Source organism: Elgaria multicarinata, chromosome 8 (genome assembly GCF_023053635.1).
Source record: "Elgaria multicarinata webbii isolate HBS135686 ecotype San Diego chromosome 8, rElgMul1.1.pri, whole genome shotgun sequence".
Classification (NCBI taxonomy): Eukaryota; Metazoa; Chordata; class Lepidosauria; order Squamata; family Anguidae; genus Elgaria; species Elgaria multicarinata.
Genome location: NC_086178.1, coordinates 23,580,875 through 23,606,987, shown reverse-complemented (window position 1 = coordinate 23,606,987; position 26,113 = coordinate 23,580,875). Strand labels below are relative to the sequence as shown.

At 43.1% G+C, this 26,113-nt stretch overlaps 1 protein-coding gene across 1 annotated transcript in view; it reads left to right on the top strand.

Annotated features, from left to right (window-relative positions):
* Positions 1-26,113, top strand: part of SERPINI1 (serpin family I member 1) — a 113,687-nt gene that overhangs the window by 52,512 nt on the left and 35,062 nt on the right. The window contains exons 2-3 of the mRNA XM_063132008.1: positions 16,882-17,150; positions 21,681-21,911. Of these exons, the coding sequence (XP_062988078.1) occupies positions 16,901-17,150; positions 21,681-21,911 (481 nt within the window). The 5' untranslated portion in view covers positions 16,882-16,900. The remainder of the gene's footprint in view (positions 1-16,881; positions 17,151-21,680; positions 21,912-26,113) is intronic.

Here is a 26,113-nt window from a genome sequence, read left to right as displayed (position 1 = left end):
GAAGCACTGCACAGCAAACTGGCATTTGCAGAGAAGAGCTGCAGCTGACCTTGTTAGAGACATGACAGAGGTGTACAAAATTATGCATGGTGTGGAGAAAGTGGACAGGGCATGGAGAGATGTAAACAGTGGGGTCCCACAGGTACCTGGATTGAGACTGGTGCTTTTCAACTTGTCCATCAATAATCTGGAATTAGGAGTGAAGTGGCCAGGTTTGCTGATGACACCACATTATTTAGGGGGGTAAAACAAAAAGGGACTGCGAAGAGCTCCAAAAGGATCTCTCCAAATTTGGAGAACGGGCATCAAAATGGCAAATGGTTCAGTGTAAGCAAGTATACAGTGATTCAAGTTGGGACAAAAGAATCCCAACTTCATATATATGCTTATGGGATCTGAGCTAGCAGTGACCAACCAAGAAAGAGATCTTGGGGTTTTGATGGACTCCTTGTTGAAAATGTCAACCCAGTGTGTGGCTGCTGTGAAAAAGGCAAATCTCATGTTAGGTATAATTAGAAAACAAAATGAAAATAAAACTGCCAATATTATACTGCCCTTATACAAGTCTATCTTGTGATTACATTTGAAATACTGTGTACAGTTCTGGTCACTGCACCTAAAAAAAAAGATATTGCAGACTTGGGAAAAATACAGAAAGGGGCAACTAAAATGATCACCTATGGGGAAAGGTTACAAAGTCTGGGATTGTTTCACTTAGAAAAGAAGTGAGCAAGGGGAGACATGATAGAGGTGTACAAAATTATGTATGATGTGGAAAAAGTGGATAGGGAGACATTTTTCTCCCTCTCTCATAATACCAGCACCCCATGAAGCGAGTTGGTGGGAGATTCAGGACAGATAACAGGAAGGACTTCTTCACACAGCGCTTAGTTAAATTATGGAATTCACTGCCAATAGACTTAATGATGGCCTCCGATTTGGATGGCTTTAAAAGGGGGTTGGATAAATTCCTGCAGGAGAAGGCTATCAATGGTTACTAGTCCTGATGGCTTTGTGCTACCTCCAGTATCAGAGGCAATAAACAAACCTGTGTGCATCAGTTGCTGGGGATCATGGCTGGGAGGGTGCTGTTGCAGTCATGTCCTAATCGTTGGCCCACAGACAACATTCTGCGTGAAGAGGATGCCTGACTTGATGGGCCTTGGTTTGATCCTGCATGGCTCTTCCCTGGATGTGCGGCATGCATGCAAGGAGATATTAAGCAGCTGTTAGGGGCTTGCATGAAAGCAGGTTGAGGCATTCTGATGTTCCCCGGCCCACTGTTTGATATGGATCTGAACCACTTGTCATTCCGTTCTTGATACTTCCTCACTTCTATCCCAAACGATATGCCTTTTTTTAAAAAAATGATAAAAAAGATGCAAATGTTTAAAGTGTAAAATGCTAATTTCATATTTTGCAGAAAGCTTTGCAAAACTAGTCAGATGCGTCTGCAAGGGCCTGCTGACATAGCACTGGTGCTGCACTGTGACCAAAATTGAAAATAATTAGATTTGCCCTTTTAGTCCATACAGGCAGAGTCAGATCATCAGTTGATGTCATACAGACAAATCCATCAGTTTCTCTGCTTATTTCAATAATATGATCACAATTTCTGCAATCCCTACTTTTAGAGCCTTCAGAATGCCTTATTCAAGTCTACAGGTCTACAGGCTTCTCACCTTGCCCTGACCACAGCTATTACCTTTGCTCCCACTCACCCCTGAAATATGACTAGTCTTTGGTCTGTTTATTTCTATACTTCAGCCTTCTTCCTGGTCTTGTTTAGTTTTCCAGTATATTGACTGAGGTGAATCTAATTTTGCTGGTAACCACCATGATCTATTGACCTAAGAGTAAAAACAAAATCATTTTGATTGTTGTTGAATTTTTGCTGACCTTTGGAAGTCAAGAACTAAGGCAAATCTCATAAGGCCTTCAAAAATTATAGCATTATAGAAAGGGCTATCTTCAGCTATATAACAGAGTGGGTAGGAAAAGAGTGGGGGGAAATACTGTAAGCTCTCCCTGGTGGAACTTCTTAGCTTTGGACATCAAATTTAGGATTTCTTACAGCACAACAACAGTTCTGTCAATTTAGCATTCCTTATGTGTCTCCTTGTTTGTTGACTCCCTAGTAAGAAAAGATCGTTAAGTAGTTCTCCCTCCATCCTTCTCTCTCTCTCTCTCTCTCCTCACAAATACACATACAAAACACACACAGAAAAAGAGAGAGAGAGATTATATATTTCTATAAAATATATTCTTACTGTTGTCTTCTTTTCTGCCTGATATACTCTTTGGCGGGTTGCTAGCGAACCAGCCGTCAGGGGCTTTGCCTTCCTGAGTAGCCTTGCATGCCCTGAGTTCTTAGTTTTTCTTCTTAGAAACTTCTTAGTTTTTCTTTAAATAAAAAAAGGAAATAATGACAGTTCCCAAGATAGATATGATGGGTTCTGAAGTATTGGAGTGAAGAAAATCTATGTGTGTGTGTGTGTGAGAGAGAGAGAGCACGCTCATAGTTCCTAAGGAGAGCTGAATATTCCTAAGAAGTTGCAATTCTACACCTGTCTGGCCATACAGAAACATAGTTGGCTGCTATTTTTATTTACTTAGACAGGTTTGCTGTTCTCTGAACAAGCTTCCTAAAGTTCCTGCTGGTTGACGAATAAAATTTGCACAAATATATTTAAAATGAACTTCATGAGAGCAAACATTAACTTTATGAGAATAGCAAAGAAGAGAGCCATGAGCAGGTTTGATACTTCTGCAAATTATTTTTAAAAATCATATTTTTGGGGGGTTGTTGACACAATAACATTGGCTTAGACTGAGACCAAGCTGCAATATTATACCTAGGGAGTAAATTGCTCTTCTTCCAGTGATTTTTTAAAAATAAGAGTAAGCTGCCATCTACACCATGGGGTTCTTAGAATATCTGACAGTATTTAGCCACAGTCAAATGGTAGGCAATCAGTTGACCAGTTTGACAACCCTAATTTGGGTGTTTTACTGTCGACTGCAAGCTCTTAGAGGACATTTGTATAATAATGTAATAAATACTGACAGGCCAATAAAGTTTGTGGGGAACTGTTTTGGTTGCCATCCGGCCGGATCTACACTACTGCTTTAAAGCGTTTTATAACAGTTTTGGAAATGGTATATGGACTGTGTCCTGGGCCCCAACGGTTGTAAAAACTGTTATAAAGTGCTTTAAAGCAGTAGTGTAGATCCTGCCCTGAAGAGACCCATGCTAATTTACTAATGGCATTTGAACAGTGTGTTGCCATAACTTAATGAGCAACCCCCTACCAGCTTCAATGTCATGGTGAAGTTGGGCATTTTTTAAAGAAATTCACGTGTGGAAGAATGATCATTGTGTTGGAAGGAGATCTGCCTTTTCGGGAGGGGGGAACTCTAGTCTCTAGCTTTAAAGCCCCAGAAGGATAAAAAAAATAAGATATTCTTTTCCTAGTGAAAATTCTAATACTCATCAAGCCAAAGAGTGGAAGGTATCCTTCTCTGCCAAAAAATGATGTTCCACCTTGTACAAAATAAAGCGTTTCTTCATAGAAAGTGTAAATTAATACATAGAATTCACTGCCATGAGTTATAGTGATGGTCATTAGCTTCATTGGCTTTAAAAGGGGATGAGAGAAATTCCTGGAATACAGGTTTATTAGTGGCTATATGGAACCTCCACTGAACCCCAGTTACTGGAATCAACAGCCAGAGAGGTTTTAGTTTTATGCCCGGCTTCTGGGTTCCCAGGAAATGAATGAGTGGCTACTGGGCTAGATGATACTTTGGTGTGATCAGCAGAGCTGCTCTTTCAGTCTTATTTATCTAGGTATTGAAATGTATAACTTGCCTTTCCAATCCCAAAATGCTCAGGATAGTTTGCAGTGATCCAAAAACCATACACAGAGTTCAATTTAAATCCATCAGCCTTAAGAAATACAAGCTGATAGGTTATATTCAACATTACAAGAATTGGTGGTGTTCTTTAGTGCAGGGGTGGGCAATTTCCAGGGATAGGGGGGTCACACTGCTGCCCCCCACGCTCCACCAGGGATGCCCATGCCCCACTGCTGAATTTGTCACTGACATTTGGTGCTGCAGCAGTGGCAAAAAAACCAACAGTTTTGCTGTTGCCACCACAGCAACAAATTCAGCACCAGTGGGGGTTCAGTGGCAGCCACACAATAAGCCAGAGTGTGCATGTGTCACCTGACTCTGCACTAGCAGTTGCACAACTGCTAGCACAGCAACTGTCACATGCAAGCAACGCCTAATGAAGTCAAAATGGGTTGAAAAGTGCTTTGTGCAAAAGCTTCTGGAACAACTGGTGGAACAGCTTATGCAACACTTTCGTGCCTAGATACAACTCCAGCTGAGTGCCCCCTCCCTCTTGCTACCCGAGGAATTCAGAGGAACAGGAAGCCGCAGGCCTTTCACTGTCTTTAGATCCAACTCCATGACCCTGCTGAACTTTGCAACTAAGAATCAAGTGCCTGGATTTTCTTTTCCCCTCCTTCCTCCCAATCTCCCTTCCTTTTGTGTCATGTTGTCAGGATTCTTTCTATGTCCTGGATCTCTTGAGCAGCTCCTTAAGGATCTATTGCCTCTTTAAGAGTCCTACATTCCTTCCTTTACCTTTCTCTTCCTATTAACAAGGGGTTTAGGCTGTAGAAGTGGAGTGATTAGCACACCAGACACTTTAGGATTAACACAACAGTTTACTAATATATTAAAATGAGAGAATTAGAATTAAAGGTATCTAGTCAATAGAGCTGAGTGATACAAAAGGCATTAAAAAGAAATAAAAATTGCAAATTCCTTTACCCTAGCTGCACCTAGATTTCTTCAGGCTGCTTCTTTCTGCTGCTGCTTCATGCTCTGGTCTTTCCTCTCTCTCTCTCTCTCTCTCTCTCATACCCTTTCCCCCAAATTAAAAATACTGTTTCAGTCTTGAAGAAATGAAGCTTAACTGAAGAAGTGAAACTTAACCAAGGAAAGGAATCCTAATCCAAGAAATATACTCCTCTCAGGGATTCCCCCTCCCAACAGAAACCCCCAGACATCTAAAGCCTGACCTTATTACCTCCCCTCTGTAGGCCTCAAACCTTCACACATGTCCCTTAGACTGCAAGGCTGTGAACAGGGTCTGTCATGTTTCTTAATTTTATGCACTTGACTGGGAGCCTTTCTAGCTAAAGGGCAAATGAAGATGCAAATAAATAAATTAACACTTAAATACTTAAATAGCCTGTGCGTCTTTTTTGAGATCCTGTGTGAAAGTGCCCTCTTACTGCTATTTAATCTGTTCCATGTTAGGGGGACACAAAGTGGGGGCAATTTAATGAAGGCTTCTTCAAAAAACATTCCCCACTATCATTTCAGCTACAGTTTTGTGCGTCACTGCACATTTAATTGTCAAGTCATTACAAGTCGATTAATGCTCAAGTTTGAATTAAAAGACTGCCAGTGACTGTCGAAATAAAATCTAATGCCTCCCTCACTTCCTACAACCCAGTTAGCAGGAGCTAGTTATTCGAGCTTGAATGGACACAAATTTTCATGTAGCAGGCCTGAGGCGCTGGCCTGACCAGGAAGAGTGGCAAATAAATAAATAAATACCTTTGCTCTCCCAGTAATTTTGCCACTCCTTTACTACTACCCCCCCCACACACACACGAGTTGTTCTAAAATGGCCTCTGAGCGTGGACAATAAACGATCCGTGACTCCACTTTTAATCTGGGAAGAAAGACGTTTCCATTATATAGGGACATCTCATAAAGATTTAGACCAGAATGCTGTGTACACTTTGGGTTAATATAGTTCTTCCTGTACCGAGTGCATTGCACTTGTGAGTAAACTTACACAGAAGCCAGTCTGTAAAGTGCTTGGCAGTAATGTGGCTGACATACCCCTTTTAGAGACTTTCATAAGTGCTAACTGGCGAAGATTCTTGACAGCTTATATTTTTTTGCAGCGAAACATCTGTAAACTTTTCAATGTGTTATTCAGTCTTACTCCCACACGCAGCACAGCTCTGCTCAATTTAACTCAGGGGGAGAGGGATATCTCAGCCTGTCAGTCCAGGTTTTGGGGTGAGTGGAGGCAATTCACTACGAACTACCTGCTCAGGGATCCATAGTCTCTTATGCAATGGTAAATTCATGAGACGTGGCATCAGAACATTATGGCTATTTTCATGTCTGAACATGCACATCATTTGGAGAGTATGGGGCTTCCATTATTACTCGTAATATTTCTTTTGCCATGAGGCTTTAAGAATGTCTTGAGGGGAAAGCATCTCCAATTTAGGGGAAATTAAATCTCTCCTTGAAGATTTGTATTTGGTTATATTGGGAGTGGGGAGAGAAGAAACCATTACAGCGCATTGCTTATAATTAGTATGTGCATGGCAGGGCATATGTAATGGCACATCGGGGAGCAAGTTTGCAAAGCTTGATTTATGTATTTATAATCTGAATAATACAAAGAGAAGTAAAGTAAAAGGAAATTATGTGTAGTTATGGTAACATCACCTTGTGTAAAGAATCTTTCCTATTCGCACATCTAATTAAAGAGAGGAAAGTACTTCCTTTTGCATACTATACAGCAGGCAGATTAGAATAACTAGTGCTGTTACAACTCGTGATATAGTCATTTCAAAACTTTGTGCTATTTTATCATGTGAAATAGGTAACTATTATTCTTATTTTATATATGGGGTATAGAGGCTGAGATAATGGGTAGCCCACGGTTATGGAATGAGCCCATGACGGAGATAAGGTTGACCAAATCCCTTTATCCGAGTCCAGTTTTATTCAGCGGTCATTAAAGATCAAAAATACAAAGGGAATAATAATAAATAAAGGTTCAGTTCTATTTATATTTGGATTATTTGTTTAGCTTACAGCCCACGAAAGAAATAATGATGGTCATGCCTCAGAGAGTGGAAGATGTTTCTTCCATCGCCCCTAGGAAAATGTTAAATGGTTTTACGGTGATGCTAAAATTAGTTGCGCCTCGAGCAACATTCAAAGCCAACCATGGTCAGGGATTAGATAACTTATTTTTCATCCTAGTACAGCAAATAGCAAGTAAAATAAGAGACATTCATGGTTGAGTTAGTCTTTCCCCTCCCTCCAGCTTGCTTAAATACTAGGAAAATGATGTGTATAGGAAAAGAATCTAGAAGTCTTGCCAAAGATTATGGGCCCATTCAGACAACACTGAGGGCTCTGTGGTTAGTTTAACCATGCTTCTCTGTGGTTAGCGCTAGCCACAAGCCGTATGCTTGCACATGACATCGCTAACCCTGTCCGGTTCCCGATTTCCTTAACCACAAAGCAGTTAGATGAGTACCTGAGTCCTCCGAATGATCCGCCCTGTATCCCATCAGCCCTTGCACTAAAAGAACCAGCAGTTGTGCAATTTAGGCCACTCTATACTGCTAGATCTATGATGTTGACCCCTTAACCACAGCTGCATTGCAGCTGGACAACCATCTGTCAGGTATGCTTTAGGGTGGATTCCTGCATTGAGCGGGGGGATTGGACTCGATGGCCTTATAGGCCCCTTCGAACTCTACTATTCTATGATTCTATGAAGGCACCTTAAGCCAAAGTTAATGCTGCTAACCTTGCTGCAGAACAGGGTTAGCGGAGGCTAATGAAAATGCATGTCAGACAATAACATTAAGCCTGCTGCTTAACCAAAACCCCTTAACCAGTATGGTTAATGGTGTTGTCTGAACGGGGCCATTCTCTTCCACAGATGAAGCGCGATCCGCCTGTCCGTTGTGGACAGAGCAGATGGGAGGGGTTCTGCTGGAGAGAATCACCAATTGATCCACTGTGTACCATATGGATCTGGATTAATATAATCTTGATACATATTAAATACGAAGTATGGCATAATTGGTAATGCTTGGCATAATAACTGAAGGCTGGGCCCTTGGGATGTCATTCCATTAACTCAAATCGTGCTAACAGAGGTCCGCTGAATTTTTTTCGTTGCACAAGCAGTTGCCCATTGCACTTGTGCAACCCGTTGTGCAATAGTTATGTGCAACTGGTCGCACACCCATAATGCATATCTGCTTGCGCAAATATGCTTGAACAAATGTAGCTTTCGTTGGATTCTTCTCTCGCGCATGGTTTCTACTTTCTGCTAGCACAACATCATTTGCATCAACGGACTGACACAGTTGTCTACTGCCCTTAGTGATTCAGCAAAATTGCCTGTTTTGTTGAAAAACAGCTCCTGAGAACTTGCAGAATTAAACTCTTCAATTGATGTAACTCATGCTGAGCACACAAAAAAGCAATTGTTAATTATGAGATGAACATGCAACTCTGTAACATGGACCTCTTGAGAAGAGAAGAGGCTCCTACTTTGCTGAACAGTGAGAAGAATATATAAGAGGCGATGTCTCTTTCTGACACAGACTGCACAGACCAAAGTTGTAACTTTAACCAAATTATGGCCGTCTTACCAGGTATGTAAGTTAAAAATAACTATTTACTCCTCTCATTTGTCCATGCAAATGTCATCTCAATGAAACCTCATTCTTCTAAATACACCTCCACCTCTGTTTGGAAGCTTCATGCCTGCCTGCCTATTTGGGTGGCAAGAATCTTGAACTCTTCAGAAGTTTTGGTCACAAGTCTCTACTTCTGGCATCCCTCAAGGAATGCCAGCCACCCAATTTCTACTGTTTTTGATGCCCTGAACCTAATAAGAACATAAGGAAAGTCCATCTGAATCAGGCCAATGGCCTGTTAAGCCCGGTGTTCTGTTTCCCATAGTAGCCAAGTAAAAAATAGCCAAAGGCAAGGGCGGAACCAAGTAATCTTCTACAATAATATTATTAGTAAAAGGTTTATTAAAGCACCAGGCACTTTAATAAACCTTTTACTAATGATATTATTGTAGAAGATTACTTGGTTCCACCCTTGCCTTTGGCTATTTTTTACTCCCTACGGGGTTTTTCTTATTTTTGCATTTCCCATAGTAGCCAACCAGAATGAGAAGCTTACAAGCATGACATGAGGACAGTGCCCTCCCCTTGCTCTTGTTCTCCAGCGACTAATATTTCGAGGCGTGCTGCTTCTGATCCTGGAGGGAAGTGTATTCGCCATCTGACTAGGAGCCATTGATAGCCTTATCCTCCGTGAATGTATCTAATCCCCTTTTAGAGTTAAGCTGGCAGCAATCCCCAGACTTCATGATAGCAAATTCCCAATTCTGTGCTGTGTGAAGAAGTATAGGATAGAGAGATGGGAAACAGAAGAACTTGCTCTAGGTATATGCCTCCCAAATTTAGGGAAATGACATTTTACGAGATTGTCACCCAAATTAAATACTTCCCTTTTAGGATTTGTTTGTTTACCTTCCAAATTGAGAGTGCTTTCCCCTAACATTATCATCATCATCATTATTATTAATTATTATTATTTTGTTAGTCATATCAGTCATCAGCATCACATAAAAAAATACAGAAAACCTTCAGAAACTGGCCCTACCAAAATACGTCCACACCAACACCCAGAAAGCAGTCATACTTAAAACATGCTGAATTGTCAGGAAATTCCTGAATGAGGAAAAGACAGCATGACCTGGCAAAGCCTGTTAAGTCCATCTAGAAAAAACACCACGAGTGAGAAAAGTGATGATGATAATGATGATGATGATGATGACGACGACGACAGTTTTCTGATAGGTTGAAGTTCGAAAATGATTTACTTCTGATGAACCTAGCGTACTTCTCAACATGGCAACACATCACGCCTCTGCAGATCAGTATATTGTGTGTGTAAATCAAACTACTGAGAGACACCAACTCCCAGTCATCTCCCACATTGCCTTCTTCAAATGATGTCAAGGACTCAGGAATGGATTACACATAATTATATAAACCAGTGGAAGCATTTGTAAGTAAGAACAACTGAATTCAATTTGCTTCCACATAAACGTGGTTAGGGTCAAGATGCAAACCCTAAGAATGTCAATGAGATCATTTTAGCTTAAAACTAAATGTAAAATAGAAAATTAAACACAAACGCACTAATCATGATAGGATTTAAAATGCTTGACACTCTCTGAATTGTACTAGGGAAAGGAAAGGAACCTCTCGTGCAAGCACTGAGTCATTACTGACTCTTGGAGGGATGCCAGCTTTCGCTGATGTTTTCTTGGCAGGGGTGGTTTGCCGTTGCCTTCCCCGGCCATTATTACCTTTCCCCCAGCTAACTGGGTACTCATTTTACCGACCTCGGGAGGATGGAAGGCTGAGTCGACCTGAGCCGGCTGCCTGAAACCAGCTTCCGCTGGGATCAAACTCAGACCGTGGGGAGAGTTTCGGCTGCAGTAACTGCCGCTTTACCACTCATATTTAAGACTAGTTTATGGGTCCAGAGCATTGCAGGCACAATACAATTCTTTGTTGACCTAGAGGCCTTTTCTATCACCTGCAACTCAAGGAATACTTGCATCAGAATACAAGCCAGCAGAGAGTATATTGACACACAGCAAACAGCCTCTCAATGCTACAGGAAGAAGAATTCTGCATGGATCACTCCAGATGTATCATATGCTAGCAGGACCTACTGCTTGGAAATGAGCTGGAACACTCGTTTTCGGGATGGAGCAGAGCTAGCAGAAGGGCGTCTCACTGGCTTGGCCTGTTCCTTAAATGAGTGCCTCGGCTCATTTCCACAGTTGCTCTAGGAAGCACTAGTTTCCTGTTGCACTGATGGTTGGTCTCACTGGTGCAACACAAACAATGGAGATGCAACGGCAGCATTGGATACTGCCCTAGATTTTTACATTCAGTGGTGCTTCTGCTATGCCCGGACTGAGGTAATTGGCAAACAGCATTGTTTACCATCAGCTGTGCAAAATGTGATGCCACCCGCAGCAGCAGAAGCAATGGTGCTGAGAAAGGAAGAGCTGTTGCTGGGCTACATAAAGGAACCTGAGCGGCAACTCTTTAACACTGCATTTTATTGGCCCCTCTACTCAGCTCCTTACTCAGTGAAGGAGCTACACAACCTGATGAATGAATTTTCTGTGAATGTGCTAGACCAAATCTGCACAGACACATCCCAGGAGCCTTCTCCAAGCATCTTCTGTCTGCTACCCAAAATACACAAACCTGGCAGTCCTGGCCATCAGATAGTTCTGGGTATTATTGCTATCACGGTTGGGGTGTCTGGTTAGATGGACTCCATTCTCAGACCGTAGGCCACCAATACTCCCAAGTTACATACAGGACACCACTGATTCCTTGAGGAAACTGCAATCTGTTGACAACCTCTCAGAAAATACCATCCTAGCTACCATGGATGATGAAGCTCTTAACAACAACATCCCCCGCAAAGATGACCCAGTATAATGGAACCCTTTTTATGCATGTTTTTCAAATAATGAAAACCATCAAGAATATCATCACTGATGGTGCTATAGCACCAAACTTCATATTTACCCACAATTAGTTCAGTTTTGAGAAGAACATGTATCTTCAGACCAATGGCACTGCCATAGGTATTCACATGCCTCCATAGTTTGCCAATGTCTTCATAGCTGACTTTGAATTATGTTTTCCTCGCTCCTGTCTCCAAAACTTTCTGCTATACCAGAGATGGGGAATCTGGGCTCCAGACCCAAAACGTTTGGGTCTGGAGCCATGCAATAAATACATAGCTATGTATTTATTGCTACATACTACATATGTAGTATGTAGCAGTAAATGTAGCAGTAAATACATACATATGTATGTGTAGCAATAAATGTAGTATATTTATTGCATATACTACAGCTATGCAATAAATAAATAAAAGTGATATAGGGTGGGATACAAATGTTTTAAATAAATAAATAAATAAATAAATAAATAAATAAATAAATAGCTACCTGAGCCCTGAGATCCTCTTCCAAGGCTTTGCTTTGGGTGACCCCCTCCATGTGAAGTGAAACAAGTGGCTTCCAGGGGAGAGGTCCTCTTCCTGGAAGTGGCAGCCTGGAATGCCATCTGGACAGCCATCTGTCAGGGATGCTTTAAGGCAGATTCCTGCAAATGAGCAGGGGGCTGGACTCAATGGCTTTGTAGGCCCATTCCAACTCTACTATTCTATGCACTCCCCAGTGATGCTTACCTGGCAGCTACTTGTGGTCATGTTAGTGTCAGGTGAAGACTTTTTATTCTCTCAGGCCTTTTAAAAGTCTGGCTTTTAATGTTCTGAACCACCACACATGCTGTATATTTTGGTTCTTTCTGAAGGAAATGGTTGTGCTTCAAATTGCTTCATTATCCAGATGATAGATAGATAGAATCATTTTATGTTGTAAGCTGCTCAGAGAACAATGTTGTTTGGCAGCTTTATATAAATATGGTACATAAATAAATATTAAAGGCTCTATTAAGCCTAGTTCACTGAGATAGCTGCATGATAGATGGTAAAGCTGTTTTCTCGATTGTACCACCTTAGAATTCAGAAAGAGAGCCACATGACTGAATGTTCATATTGAAAAAAGAAGCACTCTCTGAACATGATAATCAGAGAGGAAAGTTCTAGCCTAGCCATTTTCCAAACCTGCTAACTTTGTACTCACAAGGAATTGTTTCCATGGGAAGAATTCAAACATGTGTTCCTCCTGCCTACAGTCTGAAGTGATATGATCTAGGAACAATTTTTCTCCCACCTCATCCGCCGTTTGAGTAAACTATGTGTTAGTGCTGTTGCCAAAGCACACAAAAGAGCCTATTTACTTCATGTTCCTTCACCTATAAAATGGGTTTAATAATATTTAATTATACACCACTCTGAGCTGTCACAATGTTTAATTGGATAATGTTTGTGGAGCACTGTGCTAATAAGATACACAGTATAAATGTTAAGCAGTGTTATCGCAAAAGGTCACTGAAGAGAAGAAGACAAATGACCTATTAAACAGACATAAATGAACCATATCTGAGCCGTAGGAGACGCTGCATCTGCACTTTTAAGACGGGGGATACGGCACAGATACATAGATGTGTTGCTGAATTGTGACATTCTCACTCGCTTCATACTTTACAGGCAAAAAGAATGGGATGTTTTCACCATCTCTACTTGAAGCGTTCCCTGATGGATAAATGTACCAATACCAAACAAATGAGATAAATCCATTTGTGTTATAGAAGAAGTGTTACGGCACGAAACTGATTCTGTTTTAGGGCCACTTTCTTTTTCCAATTCTTGTTACTGTCTAGTCTTGTTCAGGCATTCACTTGAACACAAGTGGGCTAAATGTGTGTAGGGGTCAGGATCATGCATGCAAACTGCTTTCCCCAACATCTCTATCACTAATGCTACTTTGTGCATTGAGCATGAAGTTCTGATAAGTGTTCAACATGTAAAGTTCACTCTTCCTGTTCATAGCTTGGGGGTTCTCCTAGAACCATCTCTGTCACTTGAGGGCCAGGTGGCCTTGGTGGCACGGAATGCCTCCTACCAACTTCAGTTGGTGGCCCAGCTATGCCCCTGTCTGATCAGGGGTAGCCTGGCTTTAGATGTCTATGCTGTGGTAACCTCCAAGTTACTGCAATGCACTCTGTGGCCTTAGCTAGACCTAGCGGTCTAGCAGGATGGAGGGGTGAAAATCTCACAATATTTTCATTGCGAGATCTTCCCTCGGATCACACATGGCGTGCAACGACCTCAGATGAAGAGGCATTGCACCCGCCTTTTTTTTCTGGTTAAAGGGCCAGCAGCGCACAAAAGGTAAGTGGTTTTTTTTTTTAAAAAAAAAAAACTTTCCCCACTCCGCCTGCCCCAGCCCCGATGGGCGCAGTGCTCCTGAGGAGCACTGTGCCCCGTGCGCGGGTCCCAGCTCCTCACAAGGAGGTGGGACAAACCATGGTGCCCAGCCACATGTTCCACGGTCTTGGGGCCGAGACCGCGGAAAAACCGAGTTTAAAGGGTAGGGCAAGATCCCAGGGCAAGGGAGGGATAATCCCTCCCTGATCCCAGGATCCCCTGTGTGTCATGTGAACGCACAGGGACGATCCCGGGGATCACCCTGGGATTTCGCCCTGTCTAGCTATGGCCTATGGTGGGGCTGCCTTTGAAAGAGATTCATAAGCTGCAGCTTGTGCAAAATGCAATGGCCAGATTGATAACAGGAACCAGGAGGATCAAACATACAAGACCCTCAACAGAAACATACAGTGCTTAGTGGACTGCCCTGGGAGGGACAGATCACTCTTGCCAGAAGTCTGAACTGATCACTTGCAGAGGACTTTTGAAACTCAACTGAGGCCCACATAAAAGTTGCCTACCCCCGAGGTGTGATTTTAGCTTAGCTGCTAATTCTATTGTCAGGATTTTGCGGGGAGAAATAAGCATGTCGTTTTCATTGAGGAAGTACATTTTATATCATATTGCTGATTTTTGATCTTAGCATAACTGCAGGCCATCCATTTCACTCCTAGAAAGTGTGCTTCAGATTGCAGCCTTAGAGCTGTTTTCTCTTGGCAGCCAGTTTTGCTGAATCATTTATTGGGGGCCAGTTTGCTGTAGGCCTTGGCTTGTGTATGATACTGTTTCAGGCCTGCCAACCGTAGTATTTAGTTTAATTTATGTATTTGATTTATTTCTCGCCTTTCCGCAGATAGCATCTGAGGCAGCTAACAGGAGTAATAACAATGAAAATATAACAAAGCACTTTTAAAGCATCAGTAACAGTGTTTTTAAAACTCAGTAGCAATAAAGAGAAGAACAGATCAAACCAATTGCAGACACCAAGAGAAGCCATATTAAAAGGTCAAATCTTTATATGAGCTTCCCCCCACCATTTATCTTAGAGTTCTATAAGTTCCATTTAAACAGCCACTAGATGGCGCTGTTGTTGCATAGCGCCACTTCCTATTTTCACAGACAAACTCAGACCGATTGAAAGTGGATCTTTTTGTTAGCTCATTATTTCCGTTTCAAATTAAGCTGTGGAAATGCTCTGAAAACACAAGAGAGGCGTTGGAGGTTGACTAGGGTGACCAACTGTCAGGATTTCCCCGGATTTGTCCTGGTTTTTGTTCTTTCCATGGTGTCAGGGGGGATTTTCTATAATTTTCAATAATGTCCTGGAATGACACACCTTCCTCTTTAAGGCTGCCATTAGCATGGCAGGAGGGAATGACATGCTTTCTTGAGGCACATCATTCCCCCACCCTGAGCTCCAATTGAAGGGGAAAGTGGGTTATTCGTGGACATTATAGAAAAGGCCCCAACTGGAGTGGATGGTGGTGGTGCAGAATGAAATCCTTTCCCCTCCTCCACTCCAATCGAGTTCTTTAAGGTGGCGGGGGAATAACGTACTTTCTGCAGGACTCAGAAAGCTGCTTCCCCACACACACACTAGGTGTCCTCTTTTTTGGTTTCCCAAATATGGTCACCCTAAGGTTGACAGCATCATGTAAAGGACCTACATGGTAGAAAAATTGACGTACCGACTGGAAACTAGGCAAAGGCAAAAAGGCAAAAAACCCTGACTCTTGTAAAATATTGCAGGATTTTATTTTATACACTAATCAGGGACATACACAGCAGTACTTGTCATAGCCTTTCCTCAGATTATGGAAAAGAGGCTAAATATAATCTGTTATGGTGAATAATTATAGTCACAACACTTTTGGATGGGGGCATAATGCCCCCTAGGAGCTGGATTGTCCCCCCATGGGAGCAATGCTACTTGATGATATTCCCATGCCCATTCCAGCCACAGAATGGCCCTTGAGTGGCCAAGTGCAGGCAGGCTGCCACTTGGATCAGCGTCTTGGCTTCTTCTTTTTCTTTATTTCTAAAAAAGTAAAGGAACGAAGGGGAAAAAACCTTCAGCCAACATGTCAAAATGTCAATCAAGTCCCCACCTCTAGTGCTGTGACAACCACTACCCCATCCCAGCCAACAAAGATTAATGTGATCTCAGAGGGTCCACCCCTTCCTGACTGTTCCCAAAAAGCTGGGCCCAAGGTGAGCATCGTTATGTTTTAGGGCAGCATATCTAATAAACAGATAAACACGCTTGGACATATGTGGCCACATGTTTGGCAGAGCCTTCAAAATCTCTTCCCCTCTACTAAGTGGTGACCTGCCTTCTCAGGCCACCATTGTGGGGACACTGCTCTTCTACACAGACAGTCTGAGAGTGAAGTGCAACACACCAGATTCCACAGCACTCAAAGACTGTCCAGGAAATACTCTCCCCATAAGAAACCCAAATCCTACATGTAGTCGGGGACACATTCAGTCAGCCTTCCCCAGCCTGCTGCTCTCCAGATGTTTTGGACTTCAACTCCCATCAACCCCATCCAGCATTGACAACAGTTAGGAATGTTGGAAGTTGTAGTTTTAAAGAATTCTTCCCCATGCTTAGAGATGTTTGCTCTAGGTGCCACAACTTATGTGAAGACAAAATGGCGCCCTTCAATAGCCTCCCTATGACAAGGGTAGGCAACCTGGTGCCCTCCAGATGTTTTGAACTTCAAGCCCTATAATCCCTGGCCATTAGTCATTCTGACTAGAGTTGTAGTCCAAGTCATTTGGAGTGCTTCCCCCTGCCCTGTGGGGATCCACTCCTAAGCGCACAAGAGGGAATGGATTTTGCAAATAGGTGTTCACGTGGATATATTTATACATTTTCTAATTTACTAATTTGAATTTATTATTTTATTTTGCTTGTAAGTGCTTTGCTCAAAATACTGAAAGAAAAACCCACCGTTTTTGTTGCACTGTTCACATATTGGTTTAATAGAGTTTAATGATCCCACTAATCCATTATGTGAACAATGTAAGATTAATTTCTTATCTCTCTAACTTGCCTTGCAGGTCTGAAACTTTCCCAGCCATGATACTCCTTGGACTCCTGTCTCTGCTTGTTTTGCAAAGTGAAGCCTTCAGCACCAGTTTTCCTGACGAAACCATTGCAGAGTTTTCGGTGAATGTTTACAACCAGCTGAGAGCTACAGGCGAAGATGAAAATATTATTTTCTCCCCGCTGGGAATAGTAATCGCCATGGGAATGGTGGAACTTGGAGCCCATGGTTCCACCCTGAAAGAAATCAGGCACTCCATGGGATATGAAGGCTTGAAAAATGGTAACATGACTTTTTAAAAAACTGCACTTATTTGATAACATTTATTCCTCTCTGCCCCACTTCATTCCCAAATAAATAATTAGGATTGTAATCTTATGAATATTTACCTGGGACTAAATCCCACTGAACACAGTGGGATTTCTGGGTAGACATCGACCCTGTCCAGACAACACGTTAAGCATTTTGAACTAAACTTTATGGTGTGTGAACTGTGAATTAGTGGGCTCATTCAGACAACATGCTAAACCATGGTTAGGCTGCTAAGCCTTTGCAGCAAGTGGTTAGTGAGACCACAGGTATTTAGCCACCATGGAAAGGAATGGTTCACCCGGCACACTGACCCTCTTCAGATGACACACTAAGCCATGGTGGTTAAGCAGTTTGAGCTAAACTTTATGGCTTAGCATGTCATGTGAACCATGACTTAGCATGTTGTGTGAACCATTCCTAACCATGGTGGCTCCATAATCATGTTTTAAACACACTCACTAACCATTTGCTGAAAAGGGGTTAGCAGCCTAACCGTGGCTTAGGATGTCATCTGAAAAGGCTCATGCTTACATAGGATTGACCTTCCTAACTATCTAGAACAGGGATATGCAATGTCGTACCCACAGTCACCAGTGTGCCCCAGGACACATTTCTTTGCATTCCCTCCCCTTCACCTCTTTTTTATTTTTAAAGGAATTCAATTAATTTTTCCTGCCAGCAGCTCACAGCTGGTTGAGGGCCTCCAGCTGCTGCCATCTTCATTTCCTCCAGGCTATGCAGTGAGTAGCATTAGTGAGTAGCCATGCCTTTATGGCAGCCATTTTGTAGTGGACCCTCACACCGTTTTTCAAATTTCCAAATGTGCCCTTGGAAAAGGTAGACCGTTTTCTATTCACAGAAGGGAAAGACTGTGAGATTATCCAGTGTGCAATTGCATGTATGTTTCTCATACAAATTGTGCGAAAGAATTCATTGCTAATCTTCATTTTACATCATATCTGTCTTCACCCTGTGCTTTATTGCATCTGAACCTCTGCGGCCTGGGCTAAGGTTCTTCCTCATAATTTTGTCTCTAATTCTACATTATTTCATGCCTCTTCATGGAAGACCAAAGGTATAATCTGGAGGTCAGGCAGGCGCCTCCTGAAAACGACTCTGTTTTGAGAAGCCTTCCTCAACTGACTAGCCACTGTTTTTCTGGTTCCTTTGTTCTTAAATTGAACAATCTTAACTTGCTTTTTTAATCTTTTTTTTCTTTTACTGTTTATACCTATGCTCACTGCTCTGGAATCTGTGTTAGATAATTGAGCAGTATATAAATATTGTAAATAATAATAATAATAACAACAACAACAATCAAGGTTTCCTGTCTCATGGGTATTTAGTATTAAGTGTAAAGTGTTTTGGTCTCTTCAAGGTGAGAGCAACGTGCTTTCTTAGCATTTCATTTTTTTGGCTAGTAGGATCCTTACCACGTTTGGGTATGCAAAGTCACCAAATCTCATTTAATGTGGATCCAGGGTCAACAACAGGATTCCTGAGCCTATAACAAAATGTGTATTCATCCCTGTTTTTCCCAGGTGCTACATTGGTTGGTGGGGAGAGAATTTATACACTGGCAAAGGGAGTGGCCAGGTCCCCCAACCCAGGTGCTATCTTGTGCCTCCCACTAAATTTTCTGTATTTCCCTATCTGTGGTCCTAATCAGGCCCCTAGGTCTTTAACTCATCCCTGCTGCTAGAACCACAGAACTATTTTGTAGGTGTTGCAGAGCTGTATGAAGGGTGAAGGATATATATATATATATATATATATATATATATATATATATATATTATTTGGGGGGAAATGTAACAGTCTATTGTAATTTTATGATGCAATAATGTTAACAGCACGCCAAGATTTACTTTTCAAAATGTACATTTGCCATGCAAATGGAACGCGTTAATCCTATGTCAACATTGTTAATATAGCTTTCAGAAAACCTTTGGTGCAGCTCAATAGAAATCTTTATAATAATAAAGTAAATTTTCAACAGCTGGCATAACTGTGTAAATATTTAGCAAAAGTGGCTGGGAACTTTCCATTAAAAGTTGGAAACATATGGGCAGATGCCTGTTCATTAAAGAAAAAGAAAAGAAAAAACAAGAGTTGATTGTCAATTGAAGCATACTGCTCCATTAGATAGTCATACTTTCTTGCCTTGTAGAGGAGTGGCTTGCTTGTACATTTAAAAAAATAAAATAAAAGAGGAAGGAAGGATGGTATATGAATAGAGAACACAGAGGCTGGGGAAACGGGAGTTGAATTGAACGAGCATAAGGATAATGTTAAAGTGTTCAGCTGAGTTCACACAATACGCTAACCTGCCATGGGTTATTGCATTCTCTGAACGCAGTGCATTTTCCACAGTGTTGCTTGTTAACCATGCAGTATAGTTTATTTTTCTTGAACAAGCCATCTTGAGAACCCATGGGTTGCTGTTGGGTTGTTCAGGATGGTTAACAAGGCACACTAAGCCACAGTGGTTAAGCATTTTGAGCTATGCTTACTGAGCAACCCTGCAGAAAACACACTCTGTTCACACATGAAGCACATCAACCCACATCTCCGGATAACCTCTCCCAGTGGTTTCATGTAAATGTTAAACAGCATATGGGATAAAATAGAGCCCTGTGGAACCCCATGGCCTAAATGTCATGGCACAGAGCAGTAATCCCCCAGCACCACCTTCTGGAATCGACCATCCAAGTAGGAGCGGAACCACTGCAACACAGTGCCCCCAACTCCCAGCTCCAACTTCTAGCCCAGCATGTGCAGAGCATGAGAAAATGGGGATGCACTCTAGCAAGGAAACCTCCAACCTGACCTGTGAGGCAGGTCAGGCCGGGACACGCCAACTTTGATCTACTCCCAAGTAAACGGCCACCATGCTCCCTGACTCTCAAACAGGAGCCAGATAAGAGCTATGTGAGTTAGCCTGAGAATGGGGAAAGTATTTGCCCTTTGTTAGGCAAGGGCCCCAATCCATTACTTCCTTTTTCATCTCCTTACAAGCAAGTGAGAGGAGGAACTGCTCTTCACAAACTCCCACCTGACAGGCACCCAGAATCCAGTCTGTGATTCCCAGTTTGCCAAAGCCATGGGGCATATAACTTGAGCGGCTAGGAGATATATCTTAGAGCAGCCTTCCCAATTTGGTACCTTCCAAATATTTGGGACTACAACTCCCATCAGCCCTAGGCAACATGACCAATAGCTGGGATTATGGGAGTTGTAGTCCAAAACTTCAGTTGGGCACCAGGTTGGGGTACACTGCCTTAACACATTCCAAAGTAAACCATCAACCTCCAGGATCCAAATTAAGAAATGTTTAATTTATTTATAATAAAGGGGGGGGCAGGCTAAAAGGTTAGACACTTACACGCTGGGCATTGCATGGATCTCTACGATGGTTCAGATGAAGTCAAAATTTGGGATCACTCTGTCTTTATGTAGGGCGACAGGAGGGCGGATGACTGACAGCTCAAAGGAGCCCAGCAAATGGAGAGGTGATCTGGGACAGCAGGTGTGAGTGTCACATGCACCTGAGTGCTTAGCACAAAAGTGGGGAACTGTAACTGTAATGCCATCCCACCAAGCCCACAGTGGGCTAGATGACATCAGAGGGGTGGAGCCACGCTCTGTAAATCATCCTATCCCCAGCCAAAGCGCTGGTTGGAGCTCCTCCAGCTGGCACCTTGGTTGGGGCAACTTTGCCTACCCTATACCTTTTCCCACTGGGGAGGAGGTTGGGCAGGTAAAGGACATAGTGTGCCACGCACCCTCCCAGTTGGGTGCGTGGCACCCATTGTTATCTCTGATCACTGATTGGAGATAACAGTAGAGATTCCTCTCCCTGCTGGCCTTCAGTGAAAAGGGTCTTGGTGGGAAGGAGGGGCCTTGGTGGGAAGGAGGGGCCTCACTCAAGACCACGTGAGCTGGGCTGAGCTTGTGGGCCAAATTTGGACTGTGGGTCAGAAGTTTCCCACCCTTTGCTTCAGAGATTTACAATCAGGACGCATAACGCTGCCAGGCAAGAGGGTGAGATATAAATCAAGATAGTGTTTCCCCTTTTTGCCAGAGCCCAGCAGATTTTTGGGTTTAAGCATTGTGCATTGTGATGAAGAATGCTGGCTCAGTTATGAATAAATGGAGTCCTTGGACTAGAGAAGTTTTAAAGGGTCATGCAGGGGCTGCACAGCCCCTTGTGACACATACTGTGAGCGTTGACTGGCATTGCAAATGGGGATGTCCCCGCATGAATGGTGCTTCATGTGCCCTTGAAGCTTTGGGTGGCTGCCATGGCTTCTAATTCATCCTGTGCTCAAGTCTTTGAAGAAGAGTCATCCCACTCGAAAACATTTCATAGCGACCTTCTCTATTGAAAGATAAACTGTGGTTATGTATGTCCACTGGGAAGACAGTGGGATGCTTTAAGCCCTGAGTGTATTGACCTGCTCTGACAGATCTGCTTTCCTTCTCTTGCTCTGTTTTCAGGTGAAGAATTTTCGTTCTTGAAGGACCTTTCTGACATGGCCACCACTGAGGACAGCCAGTACGTGATGAAGCTGGCCAATTCCCTCTACGTGCAGAAGGGATATCACATCAGTGACAAATTTTTGCAGCTGATGAAAAAATACTTTAAAGCTGAAGTTGAAGATGTAGATTTCAGTCAAAACATCGCCGTTGCCAGCCACATCAATAGATGGGTGGAGAACCACACAAACAGTATGTTCCTGCTTTTTTTACAATTCACGTCGCTGTCAACAGTTGTCATTTTTTGTCTTTAAATATAAATAAATTTCCTTAGGGTGTGCAGCTGGGGATTTTTCTTAAAGGCGATTATTTATTGAATGCTCAAACTTAAAGGACATTTTTATTCATTTATTTATTTAATACTGTAGACCAGCCTTCCTCAACCTGGGGCGCTCCAGATGTGTTGGACTACAACTCCCAGAATGCCCCAGCCAGCTCTGCTGGGAGATGCAGTCCAACACATTCTGGATCACCCCAGGTTGCATTCTGGGAGATGCAGTCCAACACATCTGGAGTGCCCCAGGTTGAGGAAGGCTGCTGTAGACACTGATGCCCTACTCTGCATTGGGCTTGCTTGTCCATGGGAGGGGCCATTGCAAATGGGCGGATGAGGAGATGCTCCTCAAGCCCCAGCATTGGTGGGGCTTTGTGGTGACACTGGCTGGAAGAGGAGCGTACAAGGCAATATTAGGCTTTGGGGGCCCTCTTCCTGGCCTCTTTGAAGCATGGTTCGTGGCAGAGAGGCTCCCAGCAGTGATGCTTTTTCGTTCCTGCTGCCGGGAGCAATGGTGCCCTGGAGGGGGCAGCAACTGGAGGGCAGCTGGAGGACCATTCCCACTGCATCTGGATCTGCCTCTGGATCCAGATGACCCCTTCAATTCAGTGCTTATTGCTTGAGATATTAGGGTGTGCCTGGGCACAACTGGCACACCCCTTGTGCACACCTATGAAATATAGGCAGATAATTAAATTCCTAGGCCTCTTTTTCATCAGTTTGCTTTCAGTTTATTTTCCTCCTTTTCTGCATGATCAGTCCGTTCCAACGGTTACCCATTGCCTAAGTTGTCTATTACAGCCAAATTGCTTCTCCTTATTTAGGAGCGAGCATTTAAAATATTTGCATCCATTTGCATTGGCGGACCTTCCAAAAATGTTAGTATGAAGCCGTCTACAAAATGCCCGAACTGCCCGACTCGCTGCAGATTGAGTTGGGCCATACAGTGGGAACCGAAACAAAAACCTGAGGGCCAAACCTAGGAAAACCCAGCAAACTCCACACTTCAAACAAATTTTTCTGTCATTCCTAAGTCCATCATTGTCAACATTGACTTGCAACGCCTTTCCAGATTTTCAGGTAGAAATATTTCCAGCCCTGTGGGTGAGTGGTTCCCGAGTCTGGGAGATAGGTTCACTGCCTGTTCTAGATGGGGTTGCACTCCCTCTGAAAGATCAGGTTTGTAGTTTGGGGATACTCTTAGATCCACCTCTGTTGCTGGAGGCTCAAGTGACCGCAGCAGCTCGGAGTGCCTTTTACCAGCTTCACCTGGTTCATCAGCTATGGCCACTCCTGAACAGGGACAGCTTAGCCACAGTGGTATAGGCATTAGTAACCTCAAGATTGGATTACTGCAACGCGCTCTATGTGGGGCTGCCCTTGAAGCTGCTCCGGAAGCTGGAGCTAGTGCAGAATGCTGCAGCTCGGCTGTTGTCTGGAGCTGCCCCTTTCCAGCATGTAACTCCTTTGCTGAAGGAACTGCACTGGCTGCCTATTCACTACCGGCCCAGGTTTTAAGGTTCTTGTACTAGTGTACAAAGACCTAAACAACTTGAGACCTGATAGAGTGCCTTCTCCCCTATCAACCTGTCCACACTGAGGTAATCAGAGGTCATGCTCCTGGTGGTTCTAGGTAGACCTATTGTCCGATTGGAGTCTACCAGGGGAAGAGCCTTCAATGTCGTGGCCCCCTTCCTATGGAATTCCCTGCCTCTGGAGGTCAGGCAGGCGCCAACTTTGTATTCCTTCCAGCGCTTCCTGAAAACGTTGTTATTCCAGGAAACCTATCATTAAAGACCAGCCGTGGTTTATTTTGCACTTTGTTTCTTTTAAAAATGTACTTTTATTGTGTTTTTATTCTATTGTATTTCATCCATAGCTGTTTCCAGGCATTGAACCTGGGACCTTTGGCACGCAAAGTAGGTGCTCTATCATTGAGTCCCACCTCCTCCCCTTTAGAAAGAGGGAAAGAGGCAAGTGGAAAAGTTTCAAGGATTGTCAAGTCCAAAAGCTATCACAAAGCACGATTGGCTAGACCTAAAACATCCCAGCCCTTGAATTGCTTGCCTGACCTGCTTATGAAGATTGGAGCTTGCATCAGAACCTGTGCCTGCCTGCCAGAACTGCTAGACCAGGGTGCTAATTGGCTTAATTTCCCCAAGATAATAGAGTTCCCATTTAAATCAGTGGGACTTGAGGACACAACTGGCATTTGTCCCACTGAAGTCACTGATATGTAATTAGTGGTTCCTGTTTTCTGCATGGCTTGATCCACATTGCACGAGCAATCATTTGCAGGGATTAGCCCACAGCTGTAGCATCTATACCAGCTGTGAGTACCATGTAAAATCATGTTAAACTTAATTGATGGGTTTAAAGGCAAATGATTCATCAAGTATTTATTAAATCTATTGACAACCCTGCAGACAAGTTAATGTTTATACACACTTGATGTCAGAAAATTCAGAGAAACGGAACAGTGATGTTGCATGGAAAAATATACCATCAAGGGTTTCAGATAACTCTGCTTTCTCAGTTGCCTATTCTTTTGTTGGGAAACGAGCACTTCCATTTGTAAGGAAGGTAAACTGACCGAAAGATCTCAGATAAATTTCTATCAAAGAAAAGCAACCCACTTTTAACAAATATTCTCATGTTTTGTTTTGATTTGTTTTTTTACACAAGTCCTTGACCTGCCCCAAAGGATGTCTTGCGGTGTAAAGGAAGTTTAGAACTTGCTAAATTCTATTATATTGTGTAGATTCCTGTTTATGTAGATAGCATTTGTCCATTTTGTGTGTGAGACAGGATGGATGGATGAATTATTGTCCATCAAAGTATGTTGTCGCTGTCGTTGCAATTTAAGTTTTCAACAACCAGATTGAAAATGGCTAGGAACATACTTGGAGCCTTACAAAGTAACAGAAGCAAAGAAAGCATGTCCCTGCTCCTGAAGACCTTACAACAAAGCTGATAGGTGGGAGATTCGGGACAAATAAAAGGAAGTACTTAAATTATGGACTCCGCTACCACAAGATGTACTGATGGCCACCAATTTAGATGGCTCTAAATGGGGGTTGGATAAATTGCTGGAGGAGAAGGCTAGAAAAGGAGTTTTGAGGACTGCTTTGGGATAAGAACAAAAGAAAAGCCATGCTGGATCAGACCAAGGGTCCATTTAGTCCAGCACTCTGTTCACACAGTGGCCAACCAGCTGTTGGCCAGGGACCCACAAGCAGGACATGGTGCAACAGCACCCTCCCACCCATGTTCCCCACCAACTGCTGCACACAGGCTTACCACCTCAGATACTGGAGGTAGCACATAACCATCAGGGCTAGTAGCCATTGATAGCCTTCTCCTCCAGGAATTCATCCAACCTCCCTTTAAAGCCATTCAAATTGGTGGCCTTCACTCCATCGTGTGGTAGTGAATTCCATACTTTAACTCTGTGCTGTGTGAAGAAGTGCTTCTTTTTATCTGTCCTGAATCTCCCACCAATCAGCTTCATGGGATGACCCCATTGGGGTCTAGTATTTTGAGAGAGGGAGAAAAATGTCTCCCTATCCACATTCTCCACACCATGCAAAATTTTGTACACCTCTATCAGGTCTCCCCTTAGCCTCCTTTTTTCCAAGCAAGGGGAAGTGTTGTTTAAGGGAGAAGGAGACTTGAGAGTTGCCCATAGTGGTAGAGTTGGAGAAACAAAGGTCATAAGCAGAGATACAAGGGCAGAAAGATTGGTCAGGGCAAAGCTGAAGAAACGTCCCTATCTATTTAGGCAGACAGTTGTGTCTTACCCTCCAAATGCTTTCACGCTACTCAGAGTGGCTCAACGAACAATCCTGTAAACTAGGGATGGGCAACTGCAGAGTGGTGAGAGGCTACCTGGGGCCTTAGGAACCCTCTGGGGGCCGTCGTCCTCCCCCCACTGCAGTCACAACCCCTCTCCCCATGTAGTGTGTAGTTCTGCTGTTTCCCAGCAGAATCGCTGGGGATCTGGCAATGTGCAGCAGTGGGAACCATGTGTCAGAGACAGGACACCCTGTGGGAGCTGAATAACTCTCCCTGGCAGCCGCATGCAGCTCGTGAGCTGCCTGTTACTCACCCCTGCTATATG